Source organism: Pelodiscus sinensis, chromosome 2 (assembly GCF_052426305.1).
Source record: "Pelodiscus sinensis isolate ZL-2025 chromosome 2, ASM5242630v1, whole genome shotgun sequence".
Taxonomy (NCBI): Eukaryota; Metazoa; Chordata; order Testudines; family Trionychidae; genus Pelodiscus; species Pelodiscus sinensis.
The window spans coordinates 209,370,483-209,396,844 of record NC_143053.1 but is presented as its reverse complement, the minus strand read 5'-3'; the positions used below and the strand labels follow the sequence as shown (position 1 = coordinate 209,396,844).

Genomic DNA, 26,362 nt, shown 5'->3' with positions numbered 1-26,362 from the left:
GAAAAATTGCTGTTGAAATGTCTCTATTTGTGTAACCAACATTGCTGTCAAGCCTTTAACTTATCCCTCCCAGAGGTAGGACACTACCAAAGACTGTCAGTATCTGCACAGCTCTTAGTTGGGGAGAACAAAAAAGTGTAACTGCATCTTACAAGAAGCTAGTTCTCTCCAATTTCCTTCAACTGGGGTCTGATGTTTGGAAAATGGGAAATGTCCTAAACACTGAACAAAGAAGCCAAAGCTCTGAGTCTTTTGAAACCACAGAGAAGACATACATGCCACACAGGAAGTTCTGTGCTGGAGAGAGCAAGGAGCGCTAAGAACAAAAGGCTCCAGGTTTCAAAACACAAAACATGCACTTCACCAGAAGGATTTTGGATGAGCTACACAAAGAATGCTCTGCTTAGCCCAAAGAATGCTCTACTCCAGACTGGTAAGGAAACAGACAGGGAAATACATGTAGTCGATTTTGAACAGATCTGTGCATTTTTCATAAGTGTATGTAAAAAGCAATGGTTTTAGAACGTGCCTTTACATTTATGTTTTACAGTTACTACCTGCCTCTTAAAGAAAGATATTGCAGGCCCTGAAGGAAAAAAAAAACCCTCACACCTCTGGAGTTCTAGGAGTAGGTATCCTTAAGCCGTTGGGGAAGTGGTGAGAAGACTCTACAGGATCAGTATCGATTCCACACACAGAGCAGTGAGCTGGCTGGTCCCAGTTCTCAGGAGGGAATGCTAGACAGAGGGTCTGTACCCTGGGAGTATCTGGCTTCAAGATTAAACTAGATGGGTTTATGAAGGGGATGGTTTGATGAGATAACATGATCTTGGTAACTAATTGACCATTCATTATCAGTGGGAAATAGGTCAATGGAGGAATGATAGGAGTTACTATAGAGAACTTTCTGGGTGTCTGGCTGGTGAGTCTTGCCCACATGCTCAGGGTTTAGCTGATCGCCATATTTGGGGTCGGGAAGGAATTTTCCTCCAGGGTAGATTGGCAGAGACCCTGGAGGTTTTTCGCCTTCCTCTGTAGCATGAGGTACAGATCACAGCTGGAGGATTCTCTGCATCTTGGGGTCTTCAGACTATTTGAGGGCTTCAATATCTGAGATATAGGTGAGAGGATTATTCTAAGAGGGGGTGGGTGAGATTCTGTGGCCTGCATTATGCAGGGGGTCAGACTAGATGATCGTAATGGTCCCTTCTGACCTTAAAGTCTATGAGTATGGTGCAGAGTCTGGGAAATATCCCAACTCCAGGGGGCTTAAAGAGCCAAGGATTGAGTGGCTCAATCTCCTCACAGCAATCTGGTAAATGGCCAAGAAGGGATGCTCAGTTGGAGCTGACATACATGGGTCCTCTGATATTTTCAAAATTAGGGCCTTAAAGACTGCTGCTGTATGTTAATCAAGAAATTGCATGGCATAGAGCCCAGGGACAATTGCAGAGCGCTGTGGAAACCTACTGACAAGTCTCAGCATTTTCAGAGATAGATTTTTATTGCTCCAAATGTGAAGATCTATATTAGTGTAATCTATCAAATAGTTTTGGCAGTATGGATGAGTAAAAAGACAACACCGATGTTGCCAAAGTTCAACTTGATAATATTAAAAAAGTGAGTAATTTGAATGACAAAATTGCTGAATTGTTAGTTGTTTGTAGAGCTATCATACAAACGGATGTGTCACCCAATAAAGTGTAAAGTAATTGATAACTAATAGGGAAAAAAAGAATCTTTACATCATAGTAATGCAAGATGTAAATTAGCATCCTATCAGTAAATTAGCAGCTTCCCTGGTGTGGCCAGACAGCCTGCCTCCATATTATCCATCTTATTTGCCTCTCTGAAGCACAGGGCAGAGAAGGAGCAATAATATCAGCATAGTCTATGCTGGCTCATCTGATCCTGAGAAGCTGAAACACAGATATGTGGATAGAGAGTAGCTAAGTCAATAAGCTGGCCTCGAGGCTGCGGCTGGCATCTATGTTGATTCGAACACACACAGTCCCAGGAAGAGGAATTTCCCACTGAGAAAACAATGTCCTGTACTTCAAAATTTAATCACCTCAAATCTCTCTTACAAGTGTAAATTAAGTTCACAACTCCCTTGTAAGAACTGGTCTCACAGCAGACAGACCAGCATCAATTGGCATTAAGATAAGAAAGAGAAATACGTGACCCCATGATTATAAAAGTTGGGCCCAGCACACACTCACTTTGAGTGTCATTCTACCCTCTACCTGCTGGTCGGGTTAGGTGTTTGACCTCCCGAGGTTCTATGGGGACGCCCACCTCGTATTTTCGTCTTTCCTAGGAATTGAGGGACCGGCCCTGGCCTGACATGCTGGAGTCGAGAGGCACAGAAGGGGGTAAAAATGGTACCTGGATGTGGTCCTCTGTCTTAAGTGTACACATAGAAAGAGTAAGCTGTTACTTGGTACCATTATTTCTATTTTTCTATCTTTATCTTCTTTGTAACCATTTTTAAGACCTATATTTTGCTAATAGTTAAGAAATAGAACAATAGCCATTGCAACCATATGATTTATAAGCTTCCTCAATAAACCTGTAACTGTTTAAGTTTTAACCTGACTCCTTCAGTTGCTGTAACAGAACCAAGCACAATTTAAAAGAACTTCAGCCGGTCTAAAGGGACAGTTATAGGAAGAGCTTGGGCGTTTGGATCTGTGTCACTCCCAGGTGACAGGACCCACTGGGGCATCTTTCAGTCTTTCCTCAAGGCTGCCCGCTGCGAAGGAATTATGAAATTCTAGCAGCTGAAATCTAAGATGTAATAAGCTCTTCCTATATAACGGGGCGTCTGTTGGCCTGCTGGCCACCCTCTGCGATGGGACCCCGGTCCTAGCAGTAAAGGCACGGACGTTAAACCTTTTCTCGGAAACATACACACACACACTGCCCTGACCGTCGGCTGACAGAATTGGCGTAGTCGGCAGGATTGTGCTACTGGTTCACATACAGCAACATGAAGCCTTTCATGATAGATATGGATTTTAGTGGTATGGAGAAAGGGTTTGCCCAAGAAGGTTGGGGCAACCCAAAATGGGATAGAGAAATGTTAGAAAAGGATTGGGGAAATCCTGAGGAGTTGTGGGTGCAGTTCTGTAAGTATAGAACTGCCTGCAAGCTAAAGAATGGGACAAAGCCTGAGTCTGTGGAAAGGAGCCACTTTCCATTTAGCAAGGAAAACAGGATCAGGCCCAGGCAAGCAGGCAGAAAAAAGGAAACAGGATCAGGCCCAGACAAGCAGGCAGGTAACAGATAAGATTGAAAGCCTTGTGGTAGAACTGAGAAAAAGGCTGTAAGTACTGGAAATCTAAGTCCTTAAGCATACTTACAAGAGTAATATCTGAAACAAGGCCAGTTTTTATTTTAGAGATAAGAAAGTGTTTTAAGAAAAGAGAATCAGAGAATTTAAACTCTGCAGAGAATGGAGAGCAAATGCAGTTGTGCAAATGCTAAAATGGTGTAGATAGAAAACTGTGGTTTCTTTACAGTCATTCTGAAGGAAAAATGGGCCCTTTTTCCAAAGGAATGTCTGTAAATAATCCAGGCAAATTTGATTCAAATCTGTACATTTGATTAGAGAGACTGCTAAAAGAACTCTAAAGAGAGGGGGTTCTATTGGAACTGAACTACCCCAATGAATAAAAAAGGGAATGTAATTGTTGTACAGCTATGTAGAAATAGTGTAAGAAAGGTTCAGAGAGAATGTATGTGTATCTGTGTGTAGATATATATATATATAGTGTAAATAATATGAAGTTTTCAAGGTCCAGTAATCTTGTTTGTTTGTAGGTTTAAAACAAATTGGTTTGGTAAGACCATTTTAGTCCAAGTTGTTTAATGAAGGTACAGGAAAACTGTAAGCATAAAGAAAGAGTTACACTATATGCAAAGTTTAATGTGGCTAAGTAGTGTTGTAAACAAAGATTGCACATTTTCCTGTAAACTATAGAATGAGCAAAGAAAAACTGCAAACAAACTAAAATGCTGTGAAAGCTCCAAGAGCCACAACAGGTTGTGATTTCCTTTGTGATGTAAATGCCCTAGCTGGCAGCACAAAGAAGCTTTGCAGGTAATAGCAAACTAGCTGAGATCAGAAAGTTCAAATTGTAACCCTCCAGAAAGAAAGAAAAAAGGAGGTATTGGTATTGCTATTTTAGTCCCAATAGGAGGTTGGGTATACTAGGAAAAGTTTAAATGTAAGCAGTCTTTTGAGAAGGCAGAGAGAAGACTGAGAAATTGGCAGTTGTAAAGATGTTACCCCTTTTTGAACAAAATCTTGCAAAGGTTCGGGCATAGCCCTTGGTCTGATCAAGTGTCAATTGCTGTCCATACAATTTCAGACCTACAAGACAAATTGACTAACTTACTTGTGTATATGTAAACCCTCAACTTCAAAGGAGAGGGAAACAGCTGCAACTTTTGTCTTCTGTGGAAAACCTGTAAAGAGGTGTTTTTCAAAATTGGCTGATACCTCTGCTGCAGACTTAGAGAGGTAGAAAAGCATGTCCCTCAGTACCCAGACAAAGCTAGATTCCCTTAAGGATGGGTGCTGAGAGTTAAAGCAACTCAGATTTATTTTTTGTTTTTCCTCCCTCAGGAATTATGTTTAAGAAAAGGACCAGGAGGTATGAGGTTTAGTGAACAAGCTCACCCTCCTTACCAAATTAATAGTAGACAAACCTGTGTCATTGGGAAAAGTCATTTAGCAGGAATAAGGAAAGTAGAGCAAACATTGGAAAGTTACTAGGAATGAGAAACATTTTCTTTGAAAGGACAAAGCAAGTGACTTGAGGGAATGTGAAGATAAAAGGTGGACTCCATGGGAGAATGGAAGGAATTAAGTGATGGTTGTAATATGTAAAGGGAAATCTTGTTTTAAAAATGACACCTTGTTTCTTTGCAGCCTCTTCCTTAAGCACTGTGCAAACGATCTATGCAAAGAAACAATCAAATGTAAACATTTTGTCTATGAACACTTTTTTTAAATCTGCAAAGGAAAATTAAGGATTCTACTGAAACTTAATTGGTTAACTGCATAAAGAATGAACTCTATATATTGTAACACTATTTTGTGGATTTCAAATGAACTAGTTTTATTTTGTTTTGGATAATGTCTGCTTGCTTAAAATTGCAAACAGACAAGGCACAAATTGGTTAGTGCTTGTGTTGGGCACTCAAAGGACATTTAACTTTCTAGAAACCAAATTATTAGTTTAGAAACTCAAGCTTTGAAACTTAACTGTCTCTTTCAAGGCTGAGTTGATAACACTTTTGGCTTGCTTTTAAATTCAACATTATATGTGAATACAGGCTGCCTGGCTATTTCAAAGGAAAGTGGACAGGGAAGGCTGTTGCTGTCTCAGCAGACATATCCACCGCACCCCTGACCACAAACATAGAAGGAACAGCTCAACTTGCAGAGCTGGCAGCAATCAATTAGCTTGTGAGGCAAGGGCCAGTACCATAGATTGGAATATTGGAAATGGATATACCAGCATGCAACCCCACATGCCTTAAGCATAAGTCATGTGTCCAAAAGAATAATACTCTAGCTGCACAGTTAAATAACCTAGCAGATGCAGCAATACAAATTTTTGCTGCCCAGGTGGATTGGGAGCGCCTGTACATTTGGCTACATGAAACCTTGGGACACACAGAAAGCGATGAGCTGGTGCGGCAGGCACATGCCAGGGGGGTGGCCTATCACCCACAAACAAGCCAGAAGATCTGGTACAAGCTTGCACCCTATGTGCTGAACTCAGGAAACATATAACAGAAGGACAATGGTTTGCCAAACTAAGAGATGGAAAAGCACTATGGGCAACCTGGCAAGTAGATTATATTGGTACACTACCCACCAGTAAGCAAGGGTGGAAGTATGTTTTAACTGAAGTGGAAATTGTTTCAGGAATTGGTTTTACTTACTCAACCCCAGTGGCAACAGGGTTGTTTACAGTCATGGGACTAAACGGCTTAATAGCCCTGTCCCAACACCCCAGTTTGGGAACACAAACCCATTTACCGCACTCCTACAAAGGAAAAGGAGTCTGGACCACTGCAGATGCTGGGCTAACACCAATAACCATTACTGAGGCTTGGATTGTATCCAAGACCGGCGAATCTTATGTTTTATCACAGGAAACTGAGGCAATATCCCTGAACAGCGCTCCAGTGGGATGGATCCCTCCCAATGCTGGTGTGGATCCGGGAAACCACCATGAACTTTTTGTATATATATATATACACCGCTTGCTGTTATAGCGCTTGCAACTACTGTTGTTAGTTACAGACTATTGAAATGAGACATGGCACTCCAACTCGCCATGGTCTTCTTCCTCATCCCAACTGCTACTGCTGTACCAGAACACCTTACTTAACTCCTCCACTGGACTGGGAATCGAGTTTGTCCCTCTCAACCCAAATGACTGGTGAAACAAGAGTGACATCTTCAGATGGGGACCAGTATGGTTCGATGACAGCGACTACCGCAGTCCTCAAAATAACTTTGGGGGGAGGCAAGGGAAGTGGCAATGAACGGTATGGGATAAGACATGCTGTAACTAAGAATGTAAATAACTCATGGCTAAATTGGTTAGCCCAACAGCTAGAACTTTCCTTAACTCCTTTCCTACACTCTATTATGACCACTGTTTTAATTGTTTTGACTGTTGTACTCCTTTTCTGCATAACCCTATGTATTGTGCAATGCCCAGTTAATGTAGCTATCTCTTGTGTGCACATTTGATACACAGCACCAGGAAAGATCCCTAGTCAATTCCTAGATCCTAAACCCTCTAATCAGGCCATTGGGTACCTTTAAATTCCTCCAAGGTGGGCAAGAGGCACTGGCAAGCCACCATCTTGCATTCTTGGGACGTGGTGTGTCGTATCAGGGGGTGGAATGTGGCCAGACAGCCTGCCTCCATATTATCCATCTTATTTGCCTCTCTGAAGCACAGGGCAGAGAAGGAGCAATAATATCAGCATAGTCTATGCTGGCTCATCTGATCCTGAGAAGCTGAAACACAGATATGTGGATAGAGAGTAGCTAAGTCAATAAGCTGGCCTCGAGGCTGCGGCTGGCATCTATGTTGATTCGAACACACACAGTCCCAGGAAGAGGAATTTCCCACTGAGAAAACAATGTCCTGTACTTCAAAATTTAATCACCTCAAATCTCTCTTACAAGTGTAAATTAAGTTCACAACTCCCTTGTAAGAACTGGTCTCACAGCAGACAGACCAGCATCAATTGGCATTAAGATAAGAAAGAGAAATACGTGACCCCATGATTATAAAAGTTGGGCCCAGCACACACTCACTTTGAGTGTCATTCTACCCTCTACCTGCTGGTCGGGTTAGGTGTTTGACCTCCCGAGGTTCTATGGGGACGCCCACCTCGTATTTTCGTCTTTCCTAGGAATTGAGGGACCGGCCCTGGCCTGACATGCTGGAGTCGAGAGGCACAGAAGGGGGTAAAAATGGTACCTGGATGTGGTCCTCTGTCTTAAGTGTACACATAGAAAGAGTAAGCTGTTACTTGGTACCATTATTTCTATTTTTCTATCTTTATCTTCTTTGTAACCATTTTTAAGACCTATATTTTGCTAATAGTTAAGAAATAGAACAATAGCCATTGCAACCATATGATTTATAAGCTTCCTCAATAAACCTGTAACTGTTTAAGTTTTAACCTGACTCCTTCAGTTGCTGTAACAGAACCAAGCACAATTTAAAAGAACTTCAGCCGGTCTAAAGGGACAGTTATAGGAAGAGCTTGGGCGTTTGGATCTGTGTCACTCCCAGGTGACAGGACCCACTGGGGCATCTTTCAGTCTTTCCTCAAGGCTGCCCGCTGCGAAGGAATTATGAAATTCTAGCAGCTGAAATCTAAGATGTAATAAGCTCTTCCTATATAACGGGGCGTCTGTTGGCCTGCTGGCCACCCTCTGCGATGGGACCCCGGTCCTAGCAGTAAAGGCACGGACGTTAAACCTTTTCTCGGAAACATACACACACACACTGCCCTGACCGTCGGCTGACACCTGGGGTAACCCAAATTTAGACCACCACAACAGACAGAACAAGAGGAATGAAAAAGGTGATTAGATTTTTTTTCTATTGCAGAGGAAAAGTAAAAAGAATGACAATATTAAATAACCAAAATATTTCTCTTTGAATGCATGTAGACCATTGTTGCATGTGTCAGTTAATGACTCAAGATCAGTTTCTTAAACTATGTTCTGGGAGGTGTACTGCAGAGAACAACAGAGTTCAAAATGGCCACCCAATTACTCCCCCCTCCCCCCCCCCCCCGGCACGCAAAAAAAAAAAAATCCTTGGTGTTTCTCAAAAAAATTGTTTGGTGTTCCTCTGTCTTGAAAAGTTTAAGAAACACTGCTCAAGATTGTCAAAATAACAAGCTCAATTGAAATTATTTAAGATTATCAGGGAACAGTACAGTGCTATACAGACTGCAGAAAGAAAATAGATGTATACTGTCCTTTGATGTAAGAGTTTGATAAGCAGTGGATGGATGTCTCTCCTGCATCTAGAAGGGACATGCAGTGTTCGTTCCTCCATTAAATTCCCATATCAGTATCATTATACAGGGTATCGGACAAAGGAAACCTGGTTGCCAAAACATTCTCCCAGTAACATATCTTGTGGCGTCATTTCCATACAGTCTCAGTTTACTCGATTTACATGTGAAGGCGTGATTATTTACAGCTGAGGGGACTAACAATTCAAGATAATATCTCGCAGCAGGTTCTCCTTACGACACAATCATTCTTCCCTGTTGATTCCCCAACAGAAAACATCTACTGTAACAATCACCCCTTATTATTTTCGGTATATGCTTAGGTCAGCATTATATACATATATGTCAAGGAGATAGTTGTAAGACTATCTGGAGATGTAGTGACATGAAGGCTCCCAGGATTGTTAAAATATAGCATAACAGATAAATTCCTGAATCTTCTGGTGCTTAGAATTCAGATACATTCCTTGTTGAAGATAAACATTCTATAGGATAGTAAATATTAGATTTATTTACATATACAAGAAGAACTATTAATAATTTTAATAGTATTTATATTTACTAACAGGAACTAACAATGAAAAGGGATATATCCAACTACTGATCAACCATACTATTTTAGCATACCAGCTGCTAGGAAACAAATCTCTCTGCTATAACATGTAACTTTACAATTTTCTCATTCTCTCTCTATGCACAGACTCATGAGAGGTAAACACTGTCTATTCCCTTCTTGTTCTCATTCTAGGTCTCCAATCTAAGAGCGGAGGTGCTTCTGTCCACAAATCAGATTGATGTATGGGGTACCACTTATCCATGAAGGATTGAGGACTATAAAATCGACCTCATGTTCTATTTCGTTATGGTTCTATCCCTCATTCTCCTCTTATTCTTTTGCCCCTTGAGATTCCTTTAATTATCTTCCCCCCAGGGCATCCAAAACACTGCGAAGCTGGGTTGGGCCCCTGCCTCCTAAGGCTGCTTTCTACAAACTGATGCTGACCACACAATTTAAGAGCCCAAAATTACAAAAGGTTTTTTCATGACATTTCAAGCCTTTAAGGCATTCTCTCTTCCTCAACCCCCAAGATGCTGCCTCCCACAAAGTTGTAGCTTATTTTGTTTCAGAAGAGCAGGTCTGAGTCTGGGTTCCCACTTCCAAAAAAGTCAGTGGTGTGTAGATCTGGAGTTTTGATTCAGCCCAGATCTAGGAATACATAAAACTGTTTTGCAATCTTAGCCATCAGATGAATACCATATTAACCTTACTGTTAAAGAAGCATCATAACAGAGACATCACAGCCATATGGTAGTGCCACATGGTGTTTGTAAATTATCACATGACACTCACTAGCATGATCTAAAGGAATCATTTACATATATAAACCAGCAGAAAATATCAAAACCGAACATCTTCAGGATTATCTTTAAATACTAAAGTAGACCGTATCTGACACATTGCAGTGTTAATACAAAAATAGAAACGGTCTTTGAAAAAGCAATATACAAAACTAAAAAGTAAGGAAAATACATTTGAATATATATTGGGACCATCTCCTTCATAAATTACATAGATTCATGTGTCAGGGAAGAATATTATCTTCCCTTCCTTTCTCTTCCACTCACGTACACTCTCCCTCCCAAATTTCCTCTGAATAATTGTTTATCTTTTTTTTTCCTCCATACATATATGTCATGATCCTTCATGTCTTACTGTCTAATCTTGGTTCTCTGCTGCAACCGCCAAGCTTCTAACTTGAAAATCTCAGACATCTCTTCCCTTTGCTCCTTTGTTAAAAGGACCTTGTCCCTATAAACAGGGCCCCTGGTAAGTATAGCAGGTGCTCTTTGAAGGCTGCAGTAGAAGTCTCCCTTTACCACAGCTCCACTCCACACTGAATTACTGAACTTGACAATTAAAACCTATGAGATAACTTGGAAAATGATCATCTGTCCACTGTCCTTTTCAAGACCCAGAACATCTTATTTCATACTCCAGTTCAGGCTTCCTTTTCAAAAACCATAGAGAAGGATATTTTCCAAAGTAGTCTCACTCCCTGAAGCCCATACCTCTGTCAAGCTGATGGACCTGTCTTTGGGGTATGCAGAGACTTTTTTTTGATAAATTAAACCACTTCAGGCTCTCGTTGGCCAGTCCTTGTTGTCCCTTCTCTAGCAGCTGTCAATCAATCATTGTGAGGCTGCTCCAAAACAGTTCAATGGTGGGTCTCAGAATTCTTCAATTCTACACCAATGACTCACTTCCATCCATTTATTTATCTCCCAAATATCTTATACTTATACCATCATATAAATGTAATACACACCCTAATGTCCTCCACAGCTTGGTAACTAAATTCTACCAAAATTTAGCACATTAATATTTTAATGAAATCAGCTGGAGGTTTGTCACTAGCTTCAATAAGAGCAAGACCAGTCTTCTACATCTCTGAAAATGTTGACTTTTTTTACCACTACGAATAAACAATAAAATAAGAAAAAGTATCAATATATTTGAAAACAGTTTGAACAACAGTCGTTTTCCTCTTGATCTTACTTGACAATGTAGAGTCTTGATTCACTAATATTCATAATATCAGCTATAGTAATATTTGGATTTCCTCTTAGAAAGTTTCTTGAACTTTAAGATAATTGACAACAACTACCATTATTATTTAGTAAACAGCATTTTGAGCCCTGTTTACTGATATCCTTTGAGTAGGTCTTTTAGGAGAGACTACAGAGTGCAAATTTAATGAAAACTTTATTTCAAAATTGGTTTGTGTTTGTCATCAGATCAAAACCGATTTGGGGATTGGAGGGGGAGATTTGGAAGAAAAAAGCTCACAAGACAAGAGACCCAAGCATCCCTGAACAGCCAGTAACTCAGGGCATTTGCCAGATATAGTAGACACAGGCTAAAATCCCTACTCCTAATTCAGAGCAAGTACTTGAGCCTCAGTTTCCGACATCCCAGGTGAGTACTCTGGGATATCTGCTATTCTCAGGTCTGTCTCTCTCCCACCATCACTCCTGAGAAACATTCTTAATGAAAGTTTAATTAAACAGATATTTTCCATGAAAACATTCAATTTCCACATCACCACATGCGCCAAGGAAAAATATTTTGTTGAAAAATTTCCAACCAGTTCTACTGATTTGTTCCTTCTATTGCAATTCAGGGCTAAATAAAAGTAAACACTCATCTTATAAGCACTTTAGAAAAAATACACTAGTGTTAAGTTAATAAAGCCACTTACTTTGCACAACACTGGAAACAGAAACTAATGTAGCTCATTAAAAAAGAAAACGTATTGGACTAATAGACAATATTTTAATGAATAAACATGTATCTTGCTCTATATCTATAAAACCTATTCATGTATTATAAACTGTTCCACTTACTGTCTCTAAAGTGCTTTACACAACCTGAAAAACCTGAAAAAGAGCAGCTAAATTACTGGCATTCTTTGTCATCTCTCTCTCACACACATAAAACTGACAATTATTGTATGGATTTGAAGGTTTGGGGTGATTTTAACAGCTTTGTTCATTACAGAGCACATGGGGCAAGCAAGAAATCCCCATTGCCTTTGTGTGGCTGAACAAGGAATGCACACAACAGTAGTCCCTGAACTTTGGAGGGCACAAGGACTGCTCAGTTTGGTTTCTCCTGACCAAGTGGAAAGAGAACACAAAAGCACTTTGAAGAGGAGGCAGGGCCGCTGTATGGTCATGGGGAAAACAAAACAAAACAAAACAAAAAACAAATCCCTTCAAGCAAACAGAGACAATGTTCTCTCCAGATCTACATCTTGGAACACCCCAGAAATCTCAACCAGAGCAAAATGCCTCTCTCCATTTCCTAATGGCTGTTTAACGCAGAGGATATCGCCCTCCTGCCCCCCAATTAATCGCTCTGGCTGCCTATTAACTTTTGGGTAGAGTTCTGGGATTGATATTATTTTTTAAAATCCCTAAATGGTTTTGTTCCTTGCTAACAGAGAGGCTGATTTCCCCCCCCCCCCCCCCCGCTAACAGCACCTAAACAGTGGAGGCAGATAGAGCCCCTTCAGGATGGAGGAGTGGAAGCTGTAGACAGAATGTTCTCGATGAAACCCGTTAGCTTTGAATTCTTCTCTCCTCATCTATCTGAGCCCAACCTTCCAACACGATACAAAGCCCTGTTCCATTCGGGGATAGGACTGAGAAGGGTACAGAGCTTTGGGACTAGGATTCCTAACACTGAAGTTTACAGGTGAGATGGAAAGTACATACTGGCTATTGTCCATTATTTAATGTAATTTTATTATCTGGGATTATGTGGTAATATTCATTTTAAATGTTGTTAGGGCACCCAAATAATATAGATGGATTATTTTAATGTTGGTTCACAGATAAAAACAAGTCAATATAGATGTTTTTATGAATCAAAAATCTCATTCTTGCCACTTTCATATTCTGCTTTAGTGGCATTTTATATACTTTTGCACTATTGCGCATGGCCGTAGCTGAAAATAAGAAGAGTCACTCTTTCTGACTTCTGCTCTTTGCTACACCAGTCAGCTTCTCACCATGACTCATACCTGAACAACATGCATATCAAACCTACTTTTTTGTCATGCTGCCACCACACATGAAACCCAGTGCTTTTCTACCCCCTTCTTGCTTGGTTAGGGATTCCATTGCTTTTCTTCAGTTTCACTAGACTCAGTCAGTGTGTAAGGAGGATTCAGAATGAATTGGAGGTAGGGTCAGAGAAAGATTTTATTTTTATTTATTTTTTGAATGTAGCAGCAGGGAGTGGATCAGAGAAGCAGACAATGGGGGGATGAAAAAGAGAAAAACTGAAGAAAAATCTACTCATGGGTATTGTGCAAAAATAAAAACAGACTAAATTTGTTGAGAAAAAAAGCAAGAAGTTGCTCCCAAAGCTCCTATTCATAATATCTGATTTCTTGCCAGTATTAATATGACCTTAAACTATGTGCTGCTTGATAGTTAGTCTTCATGAATATTTAGAAGCCATATATTACATAATTGCAGGACCTATTTATCTCAGAATTCATGGTTTCCATTAATTTCAAGATTCTTTATTAAAAGACAAAGACAAGTGTTGATTTTTCCAAGGGAGTGACTGCATGGGTGGATATGATGATGAAAGGATGGACTACCTACACTCAAAGGCTTAGGAGCTGCCAAGTTAAACCAGAAATGTATGAGATGCTAACCAGTCTAGAGCACAAAACAGTGAGTGTTTTTTCATGGGTTTTCTTGTAACGTCTTCTCTCAGCACAGCCGTCCCATGACATTTGCTAAAAACAGTTTGGGCAACATTTCAGCCACTAATATTTTCATGAATTGTCATTGAATAGTGCTCTAACAGCATTGCCAAAATAGTATCCTAAAGAGAAATGAATTATCACAAAGTAGGCTATTTGATTAAATGAATTATAGGCTCATTGTAACATCAACCACTTCTATTTTTGTAGCATCAAGAGTTCTTTCTTCCATATAAAACAAACTCTACACATGGGATTGGAAGTTTACAATGTAAAACAATTTGGAAAATGGCAAAAGTTACCCAGAACTGTAAGATAATTTAGCCTTACAATAAAGTAGTAATTGCCATGATCAGTTTTGATTGTTTTAAATGATGATTTGTTTGTATAAGCAATTCAATGTTTTGTTGCAAAATTGCAACAAAATCCATCTTCCACATTAATCAAAAGCACAATACTATGTCTGGGTAACTTGTAAAAAACATTTAAATATTTGTATCATATTAACCAACATAACGGTTTAAAACTGACTAACATTATAACAACAGTTCCTGGAAATAGACAACTTCTGCTGCAATGAAATATCCATTCTGATTCCCTTCTTTTTTTTTTTTTTTTAAATAAAAGGAGGATAAATGTGTCAACCAGTTTGGAGTAATGAACAGGACAAATTCATGTAATATGACTACAACTCTAGTCCAGTCATAATGCTTGCAACTTGTAGCAAATACCTATTTTACCAAGTAAAATAACTGGTTATTTTTGAAGTGAAAAAATGTTAAATTTTAAATTCCAGTGAATACGATTCAAAAACGGCACATTATCAGTTTCTATATATTGAACTAAATTCAGGCCTGGTGCAAATGGGCACAGCTTTTGAGTTAATGAAATCACACCAGAACTGAACTTGTCTCATTATGTTTGCTCAAATCCTTTTCTTTAGACATACTCAACAGGGTTGTCACTATCACTCTATTTCTCTGCCCTGCCCCACCTCCTTATTATCACTGAAACCACCATGGTCAAAGAGGAACACTGCAAATCTTCTTTTATGTGGACTGGGCTCAAGATAAACAGCATCAAATTAGGGTTGACAGGATTAACAGAGCACTAAGAATAAACTATTAGCACAGCTACTATGCTAAGTCTAAAACTTTCAGGGTTGTTCTTTAGTGTTGCTTATCCCATAATATGTTTTTGTTCCATGCTTAGTCCGCAATATGCAGAGAAAAATTCCACACAAAGGTAAAGGCATTCAAGAACATCACCCTATGGCGCTATTTACATAAATAACATGTGAAAGAGAGCTTCAGAGAAAAACCAGAAATATTACTTGTAGAACACCAGACACTGAACACCAGATTGACTGGGCATTTCTTATACATATTATTTTATTATACAATAATCAAGAGTTTCCTCATTGCATATAAATGAGAACTAGAGTTCTGATCATGCCATAGGATTTGCAAATGTGGACACGTGCCCAGAAAGTCACGAGTGGAATTCTATGACAATGCAGAAATCCTCAGCAGCAGATCCCACTGAAATTCTGTGCCTAGGTTTGATTACAAAGTATAATATAGTTTGTGACACTATGGCAGAACATACTTTCTTGAATTTTTTTGCTTCTTGTATTTGAAGCAATGAAATTCCAGTGCTTAGTATTATTTTTTCCCCCACTCAGATTAGCAAAATTGATACAGAATATGAATTTAAGATTACTGCATTCTCATTTTAGCTGTATTCTATTACATTTAACTCTGATTCTGACCAAATCATCTCCTAATATAAGATTGACAGTCCTTTTAAATGTGTTTTATTACTATGTTTTGCACTGAGGAAATTTTAAACATTGAAATCCTTGAAGAAATACAGGCACTATAAAGGTAAAAGATGTGGCTTTCTTAAACTTTCAAGGCAAAATGGTTAACGTTTTGATACAAAATCTCAATGAATTGAGCTATGAAAAACAATGTGGAATAAAATAAAGACATTTTGATTTATTTCAGTTTTTGTATACACTTTGGGAATTGAAAATGTTCCCAAATTATATGTAATAGATTGAACTCTTCCATAGTGGAACTAACAAAGCTGCTTACTTTGAGATATTATTTTCAAATAAAATGGAGATAATTAGGTTCAATTGTGTGTGTCTGGGTTTTTTTAGTGTTTCAGTTGTAGGGCATTATATTTATATTAGGAATGTTAGATATTGTAGGGTATTGTATTGTAGGGCATTAGTCAGGCATTATATTTATATTAGGAATGTTAGGTATTGGGTAATTGAATAGTCATATGACCACATGAATATTTATCTGTTACACGACTATTTGATAGTTCCCAGACCAGGGCCAGCAGCTAGTGCGCTTTAGTCCCACTCCTGGGGAGCCCCCTGTCACCTCTGTATTAGAGGCAGCAGTGCAATGTGCCAGGTGGGAGCTGGTCCATGTGGGGAGCCAGTTTAAAAAACAGCTCCCCAAGCAGACTGGCTGCCTTCCACCTTGCACTGCTGCCTCTGATTCAGAGGTAGTAGTGCCGAGTGGCAGAAGCCCCTGTCTGTGGCGGTCCTAGCTCACTGCAGACAGAGACTACTGCGGGGGAGGGGGGGAGAAGAGAGGAGGCAGGGGAGGCTGCTGCGAAGCAGCCTCTGTCTGCAGCGGTCCAGACTTGCCACAAACAAAGTCTGGTCCAGCAGCAGCTCATCCATGGGGGTCAGAGCTCCCCACGTACAGAGGCAGCTCCACTTTCTATGGAGCAAACTCTGTCTGCAGCAAGCCTGGTGAGCCTGTGGAGGTGGAGCAGCCTCTGTCTGAGGGGAACTCTGACCCCCCACATACCGGGGCTGCTGCCAGGGACCAGCCTCTGTCCACAGCAGGCCTTGGCTCTCTGAACAGAGGCTGCTCCATGGAAGACTGTGCAGGATCTATCCGTAGGGAACTCAGGCCCACCATGGAAAGGGTCTGCTCCTCTGCCCCCCCCAACTGCCTCTCATAGAGGCAGCAGCGTAGGGTGTGGGGGAGGCAGCACCAAGGAGCCAGTGATAGAGGGGAGGGGGAAAACCAGCTTTTAAGCTGGCTCCCCGCAGCACTAGCTTCTGTGTCCTCTCCCCTTGCTGCCTCTGCTGCCTCTGATACAAAGGGGAAGAACGCATGTAGTTGACACAGTTTATCAGTTAATCATATAGTTGACTACATGTTGACATCCCTTATTTATATTTGCTTACAATATAAGACCAATGGAATATCTCAGTGAAATTGAAAAGTGACACATTAAAAACAAAGGGATTTTGATTGAATACTGAATCTGACAAAAAATGCAGTTTTGGTGTAACAAACTATTTACAAAATTGGGTCAAATGCAATAAATTTTAGTTGAATAAAGAATTAGAACACTTTTTTTAAGTTGAAATTATGTGCCTTCAAATATTTTGATATTTTACTTTGAAACTAAGTTATTCCATTTCAAAATGTGATTTCAAAAAGGTTTGTAAAACCCACATACAATCACAGGATTTTTCTGGAACAGCACATACTGCCAAAACTCAACTTCCAGTTAAAACTCACAGTCCAGATACAACAATATAAGTTGTTGTCCTGTCTTGTAAGCTAACATTCAGAAAAAGATACAGCACCATCTACAAGTAGAGGTGCTGTCTACATTGATCATCAAATATCACTCAACCTGAACCATTTTTTTTCCTGATTTTTTGGTTCAGCACTGAATATAAATAAAATCAGTCATTTGCTCAGCTCACTTAAGAGCATAAGGGTAGCCATACTGAGTCTGACCAATGGTCTATCTAGTCCAGAAGAGCGTCGCTTAACCAAGTCCTGTGCCATATACTTCAGATGGAATGAACAGAATATGGCAATTAGTGGGTTGAGAGTCAGCAACCTTGTGTAGGGGTCGGAGGAGGAATGGAGTCAAAGTGGCAGGGAGGGAAGGAAACCTGTGCAGGCTGAGTTTGCTAAAGTTTGCCTTCTTGAAATTCATTAAATTTCCCTGTTCTCCCTCCCTTCCTGCTTCCCTTCTGCTTCCCTAGAGTCATTAACGCTATCATTTCATGAGCACTTTCACCACCCAAGCTGCCTTCCACTTTCAATTTCTCAACCAGTTCCTCTCTGTTTTTTTTTAAAATTAAATATAGAACAGCTTCCCCTCTAGTAGCTTTCTCCATCTTTTGAAATAAAAGATGGTTTGCAATACATTACAAGAATTGTTTTGATAATTTGTGCCCTCCTGTGTTATTTTCCCAACAGATGTTTGGATAGTTGAAGTGCCCAGTCACCACCAAGCTCTATGCTTTGGATGATTGTGTTAGCTATTAAAAAAAAATCTTTTATCTACCTCTTCTTCCTACCATGACACCACTCTTGCTTTTTTACCCCTTTTATACTTACCAAGAGACTCTTAACAAGTCTGCCTCCAATGTCCAGCTCAACTTCCATCCAAGTGTATACATTTTTAATATATTAGGCAAAGCCTCCTCCCTCCTTGCCCTGCCTATCCTTCCTGAGCAAGCTGTACCCTTCTCTACCAATATTCCAGTCGTGTATTATCCCACCAAGTTAACTGTCAGCTGACCAACAAAAACTAACGAAATATATGGTAGAGAAGGTTGAAGGAAAATGCTGGTGTTGACAGCAATTATATGAGTATGGTGTGTATGAATGTATTGTTATAAGATGTCAGCTTCCAACAAAAATAACTGAATTGGTGATTACGAGGTAGCAATCTTTACTTGAGAATCAGAAATTTTCATATTTGGTTCAAAGAACTCTTAACTTGAACACCTACTAGGTCTCATTTGTTGTGATGGTGCACAGAGGAAGAACTATTCTCTCGGATAACCAGATTCCACATGGGTTTACAGGTCATGAACACGAACTACAATTGAAAAATAAGTAGCAAGCCAGTGCCGCTACTGAAAAATTAGTGCTATATGTTGCCTCAGCTAATGGGCACACTTCCATATTCTACAAGAACTATATCTTCTGAGTAGGCATCAAGGGAATCCCTGTGTAGGGCACATTCCAATAAATCAATCTAGAAGCCACAAAAAGTTGGATCAGAGAGACACAAAGTCTCAACTGCCCAAACAAGGGATTAAAAATGCCTTTAGCTACTGATGCCAAATAAGTGTTCAAGAGTGCATGAGAGTAACGAAACTCCTGAAAATAGCAAACTTGTTGGATGCAGAGTGGCCAAAGCACTCCTAATAATAAGTGTCAAAATCCCCACCACCAATATGCTTCCAATCTGGAGTACTATCCACTAGGTTCATCTTTGTCTTATTCAATTAATATTCAGGCAGCTTGCTTTCATCTGCAAACCAATCTGAGTCAGGCAGTAGGAAAGCTAAGACACAGACCATCTGGGTCTGATGAAAGCAAATGCTCTGAAGTCACCACTTTCCATACTAGTTTGATTGTCTCCTCAAATGGTAATACATACAGTTTTAATAGGAGGGGCACCGAAACAAAACATTATAGCACCACATACTACAGATCCCTTAGGACAGAAAAACAGCTGCTGTATCCCACCATCTGGGACTTCTCAAAGAAATAATACATCACTTCAGAGGAAAACCATTACCTCACTGCATCCAGAAAGTAGCATGGTCACTGGTATCAAAACCTACTCATAGATGTAGCAGAATCAGCACAGATACCTGAACTTTGTCCTTTACTAGGAGAAGGTAGGCAATCTGTCCCTGCCAATCTCAATAAAAAAAAACCATGAACTGATAAGCATGCAGAATGTGAGGATTCTAGTATGTGCCATATGTGCATTGCTATTGTATTGCTTCTCAATAATCTCTTCCACAAAGGGGAAAAGATTAGAACTGGGGACAAAATGGCAAGTTTGTCAGCATCAGCGAATATTTTGTTTTAAGTGTGTAGACCCTTCCCAGCCACAGGCACAGCCAGGATCTCTCCCCTCCAGGGACAATCCACAGCAGACTCCAAAGCAGCCTGGTAAATCCAAGCCCCAGCAGGCTTTCTGTAACAGGCTTTAGCTGCAACACAACAGCTCCTGACTTGGAAAAGGCTCCACAATAGGAGCCTGGCTCCTCTCTCCAAAAACGGAGACTACTAACTATTTCTCTCTCCATGCCTGGGAGAGCCACCTTTTCCCCAAGGGCTCATGGGAGTTGTAGTCTCTAGGGCCAAATTGGAACACAAAGGATCCTCCCAGAAAAAGTCAGAGGCCTCTTTAGTAAGGGAACTACAAGTGGATAAGGGTACAATTCTCTCCTCACACACAGGACATGTGAACAATCTCAACCAACAGTGGACCCAATTCCTCCTCCCCTGACTATATTAGTTGTGTGGAACAAAGATCTTCTCACGTGTCACAAGAAAGTTTCTGAGAGCCTTCAATACTTTTCAGAATAAAACTCGCCTAAATGCAGCCAGGGAAGTCATGACTATTCACATCTGCAGAGATAAAACTACACTTATGAAAAGAGCTACACAGGTACAAGTCATACTGAATGGAAACAGTTCCTCTCAACTTGAAAGACTGGACTCTGTTTCTTCATGGAGGCCTCAAGGATTCACCAGGCTCAACCACCTGTAACAGTTCCCTTGAATAAGAAAAAAAATATGCAGTGCCTTTCATTTACAGATCTCAAACCACTTTGCAAAATATACTGTTATCCCCATTTATTTTCTTTTACACAAGGAGAAACTAAGGCAAAGAATCAAGGCAACAACTGTAGTCTGGAAACTAACTGGGAACATACCAGGTCCCCTGATTCTCACTGTTGCAGCCTGACCCACTGAATCCTGCTGCATATTGCTCAGGACTGGCAAGGTTGTGATTTTTCCCATTTTAATTTAATGTCAAGAAAGCAAAACTATTGCTTGGGACAAAACATACGGGCAGACAAACTTTTCACGAGATAATATGATTGCAATTTGTCACACACTGGCTACAGAACAACAACAAAAGTTATCCTGGTTGTAATGCCATTTTTGAATGTGCTTTTAAAGAACTGTCAGAAAATATTATTTCCTCTCTGTTGCCTGAGTGAAACAATAAGTACATGTATTGTATGCACAAGTAAATGGGGTTCTCTCATCTTATTGCAATTAACTGTCCTTTGTGACTACAAAATCATATCAATTTGTTAAATACAGTTGTTACTATCCTCAGTCTATATGCTCCTTTTTAAACTACTTCAAATACAAGCTATTAAATTAAAGGACTGGCATACTAAGTGGTGGGATTATAAAATGCTAGACAGTATATTCTACAGATTTGATTAAACTACTTGAAAGCAATGTGATCTGCTTTGTAAAAAACCTTTAAAATTATCTATTTGTTTTTGCAAAACAAAAACACAAAGCATTTCTTTTATGCCTTTGGATAGGTGTTCGTGTATTTAAATAAACTGGAAGAACAAACCCTTTGACATTAGATAGACTATCTTCTGAATTTGTTAATGGATCAATTTTTAAAAAATGAATCAGGAGTTTGATGGCATAACAAGAGTAATAACCTATCTTTCACTATCAAAGGTTCCCCCCCCCCCCTTCAAATTTCTCTTTCAGTATTATTGGAGAGCTTGTCTCACAGTTAAAATGAATTTCCCTTTAATCTTCTCCTTGAGCTGCTGGATAGATGCAGCCTCTTAAAAAATTCAGGATATCTGTGTAATTGTAAATTGATCTGTCTCTGTGGCAGAAGGCCAGGGGCGCTCTTCATCCAGGAAAAAGACCCAGTCTAGTCAAACTTGTTTTTCAGTCAAATGATTAATATTCATTTTCTCTAGTCACTGTATGTTCCTATTAATGAGAAAGCATTTCTGAAAGAATCATGGTATTTTATGGATGGTTTATTCCTGGCACCATACCAAAAAGACCCAGCTCTTGATCACTTTAAGACAATAGATATTTTTTAAGTTTTATGTTTACTAAAATAGGATGGAGGTTTTATTCAAGTTAGTGATAACTTGTCATTGTTACATTGTTAGTGTTGTGGATTTAGTCAGCATGTTAAAAAAACAGATTTTTAATTAAAAGTTGAGAATGAGCATAGTTATGACTATGCAATCTTTAAAACAGACACGTAACTCATTAGTACCAGTAGAGGAAATAATCTGTCTGGTGTGATTCTGAATCCACATAGCCTATTTGCCTTTGGCTCTTTGGTTATGAGATCTGGCATCACTTGGATTATTTCACCTAATCCATCATTAGCTTTCATGTGTCCTATATAAACCTAAACGTAACAAACCCAACTCCTCATCAATTACCACACTGAATACATTACATGTCTGTATAAAGGATACATGAATACACATACTGAACTACATCTTTCTTTGTGAAACATCAATATTTTGGTACCCTGTTAACCCCGCTGAATCCTCCTATAACATTTTACCACCTTCCATCAGGAAAGTGCAATTCTGTACTAATCTCTCTATTGAAATACAGAACTATTAAAAAGGCTACCAGTGCAAAAAATCCACTTAAAAAGAATGTGACAATTTTTTTTTAACAGAACTCTGAAAGATGACCTACATTATTTCCCCAGAAATCTGTTCATCAATAAGTGGTACAAATTGATATTCTACCATAAGAAAATATTGGGATAAGATAGTAACAGTCACAACTGGAAATAAACGTGATAAAATATGTTAATGTGACACACTTCCTTACTTACCAGTCTTCCATAAATATACCGATGAAGTTTCAAATTCACTTTGTGTCTTAGCTTCCCAGATTCCAAATAGAAGAACCACAAGAACTCCAAAACATCGGATTGAAGCAGAAGAAGCTCCTGGGTCACCGAATAAAGCTGTGCCTCCCTCTCTCACCCCCATGCCTTCAGCAGGCAGCTTCAGTATCAAAATGTGCAGCACAAAGGGTAACCCTTGTTTGAGTAATTTTCTCCCCTTCACAATTTGTTCACAGAGAGAACAGAATGGAAACCTCTTCCCAGCTATTGTGCATGTCAGCTGAAAAGGAAAAACTGTTTAACACCAAGGAACAATAGAGACCTCGAAGGCTGCTGCTATTGCTGTTGCTGCAGCAGCTACTAGTGTGATTGTTGCTCCACTCTCTTCCATTCAGTGGTTAGTAGCAGTTTTCCATCAGCTGAGAGAGACAGCTGTCCACAGGGGGCTCCAGCTGACTGAGCAGGTTATCTTGGTCTGGGAGGCAGCGGCAGTCATTTACACCAGCTGGAGAGAGTGAGAGAGAGAGATGAGGTGAAACACAAATACCCAATGCTGTAATAGCACTGCATATAGAAACTGTAAAATGCTGCCTTTTGCACACCTCTATGTAGAATATCACAAGGACGTGTACTAATACAAAATATCAGGTATGCTTGAGAGATAAGTACTATAACAGCTCTTAAAAAATATCAATGTTTTTCTAAGTTTCAAAATAAAAAAATCCAACATAGGTTTTTATTTAGCTGCATTGATATAGATTCAGTTTAGGATATAGAACTTGAGCCTTATTTTTGTTTTGATAACAATATGTAATATAATGTGTTTTTCATCGTGCAAACAATCAAAATACTTATAAATGGCTATACATGCACTAAACTGAAAACTCACAGAGTCTACAGGAAACAATGAAAAACTTTTTACTGTATAATATTCTAATGAAGCTGTTTAAGGTAATAAACACAAAGCAACCTGATGAAAGAACGTAAAAGGAGTATATATAGGTGGTTATAACATAATATAAATAATAGTATAATATACATAATATAATATAATATAAAATATAATATATAACAGTCCTATTCCTAGGATATCTGAGTGTAGTGTGTGAAAGAGATAAGAAATCATAGGAGCTGATAATTAAAAATTATTGACAATTTAATAAACCGTATTATCTGCATATCTAAAAACAATTAGCAATGAATTTCTTACAAATCTACCATCAGAAAAAACTGATTAGAATTATATTTTAGTTCTAGCTGGCCACGTTTTTCTTTTTGTTAATATATGTTTACATCAGAAGAATGGGAGAAACATCTTACACATACACATGATATAAATGTGTATTTATTTATGCATCTGTGCAGACACACATATTTTCCATCCAGTCAGCATGTACATATGCATACATGAGGACATGCACAAAATGTAAACTGTATGTCAAAGTACTTTGAAAACATGGTCATCTCTGAGTTTTTAAACTAGAAGTTATATGCAAGACTTTTGATCTAAACTTTACAAGCTATTCCACACAGTCAGGCATGCAGGGAACCGTGAAAAGTAGCAAAGCTTGTATTTTTTTTAAAGGAACTTTTTCAATAAAATTCCTCCCTAATGAACTGAATCAAGCCTGTTGGCCTAGTTTTCAGCTACAAACCTAAAGTCAAGAGAGAAATACGCTCAAAAGAGTGATTGTCATACACAAAGAAGGTCCAACCAAAAATTATATGAATGTATTCTAAACACCATGCAACCAGAGAGTTTTAAATGATGAAGCTACTGCTATTGAAAGAAGAAACCTTCAGAAAGCCTCTCTTGGGATGCCTGTCATTTTGCAGAACCTTCCCAGACTCAGCCTTTTCACATGCATTAGATTAAAAGCAGCCTTGATCAAATAATTCCCAAATCCTTGCTGTTTAAATATTCTGACATCAGAGCAAATTAGCAATGTTGAAGGTTGCAAATTTGTCTTTGTTTACTTTCCACTCTGTTATGCCTGTAAGAGGGAATTAAAGGCTCTGGGAGCCCTAGCACTGTGAGGCTGTGATTAAGAGAGATAAGCAAGTGTGGATTACTGTTCCTCAGCTGTTGAAAAACAGGCAACAATCAGGAGATTATAGGTTGATAAGGGATACATAGAAAGCCATGATCCTAACAAATGTATAGCATCCTGATACAGGACTTGCATCACCAGCTAAACTACAGTTAAAAATACAGTCATTTCTCTTCCGCACATTATTCTGTGTGTTCAATTACAAACCAAGTAGACCCACTGTACTTGTGCTATGTGGTGTGATACAAATACAAAGCTGATTTAAACCAGTGAAGCCCCTTGAATTTATAGCTCAGGATTATTTCATAGGGATAACTTATGATTTATACTAGGGGACATAAGTATACTTGATATAATGAAATTTATTTAGAAACAAGATTATGACTACATTCTCTGAGAAAATACCTTTTATACTGAACAAGGAATCTGTTGCAGTAATTTCTGTTCTATTTTAATTACATACGTAGAGAAATAGCTTTCATAGACCTTTGAAAAATAAAATTAAAAACACTAGCTAATAATGAAAGCTTAAGTGAGGGGAGAAGTCAGGCTTACAGGGCTACATGGCCAACAAGGGTCCCTTTTCAGAGGCATTAAATCTAATGGAGCATGGAAGATTTTACCTGGAGTTTATATGAATCTTCAAAGAATACGGCTATAAATATTTTGTACATGACCCTAGGGACACAGACTAGCCAGGCAGTTAGCACAGCACAAAAAATGTGTCTGGAATTGTTCCTAATATGAACTCACATCTATAACATTTGTGTATGTGGTTGTAAACACACACACACACACACACACACAGTCATATTTCCATCTTTACATTTAGCTATATATTCACACACTTCTGAAAATTTACAAGAAGAACACTATTGAAACTCATTAGTCACAGTGGGGCAAACTCATTTCATTTTTTATTATGACTGCAATTCTTTTCAAATTATCAAACAAAGAAACATCTATGCAAATAAAAGATATAAACTACAATAATGCAAAATAATTATATCAGCAATTTATTATATGTAGCTGTGATAGATTTGGAGCGGTTTGGTAATACCTTATTAATACCATAGAAAGAATTTAAGGAAAGCTCACTGTATGAATTTACTGTTTTAACTTAACAGAGGACAGTCTGGGGGAAAAAACCCAAACAAACAGGGGAAAAAATGGCTTCTGATAGATCTGTGGTGCCACCTGCCCCCACCCCATGCTGATTCCTCAGAGACAGCAGCGTAGCAGGAGGTGCAAAGAAAGCTTACGTGAAGCAGTCTCTGCCCACAGTAGGCCCAGGCTCGTCATGGGCAAAGGCTGCTTCACGGAGCAGCCCCTGTCCACAGCCAGCCTGGGCCACTGCAGATAAAGGCTGCTTCGTGGCAGCCTCTCCCACCCTCTTCTAGCCTCTGTGTGCAGGGAGCTCAGACACCCAGTGGACAGGAGCTTCTGCCACCCAGCACTGCTGCCTCTCTATTTTTTTAAACTGGCTACCCTCATGGACCAGCTCCTGCCTGGAAACCCACGCTGTTGCCTCTAACACAGAAACAGCAGCGTGGGGGGGGGGGGGGAAACAAGGGGCTCCCCAGGAGTGCGGCCGAAGCACAGTGACTGCCAGCCCCACCCCCGAGGACTACACAATAGTCAACTAACTGCTAAAAATTCATGAGGTTACTCAACTATTCTATTATCCGCTAAGATTTCTAGTTTTGAGAAGACTGTCTGGTCACTGTATACCATTGGTCACAGACTCCAAAAGGAAGAACACCA

The 26,362-nt window shown here is 39.4% G+C and overlaps 1 protein-coding gene across 1 annotated transcript in view; it reads right to left on the bottom strand.

The window, feature by feature from the left end:
- The window catches only part of THSD7A (thrombospondin type 1 domain containing 7A), a 540,091-nt gene that overhangs the window by 356,989 nt on the left and 156,740 nt on the right, over positions 1–26,362 (bottom strand). Inside the window, exon 4 of the mRNA XM_089776685.1 lies at positions 22,533–23,052. Coding sequence (XP_089632811.1) covers positions 22,533–22,692 — 160 coding nt within the window. The 5' untranslated portion in view covers positions 22,693–23,052. The remainder of the gene's footprint in view (positions 1–22,532; positions 23,053–26,362) is intronic.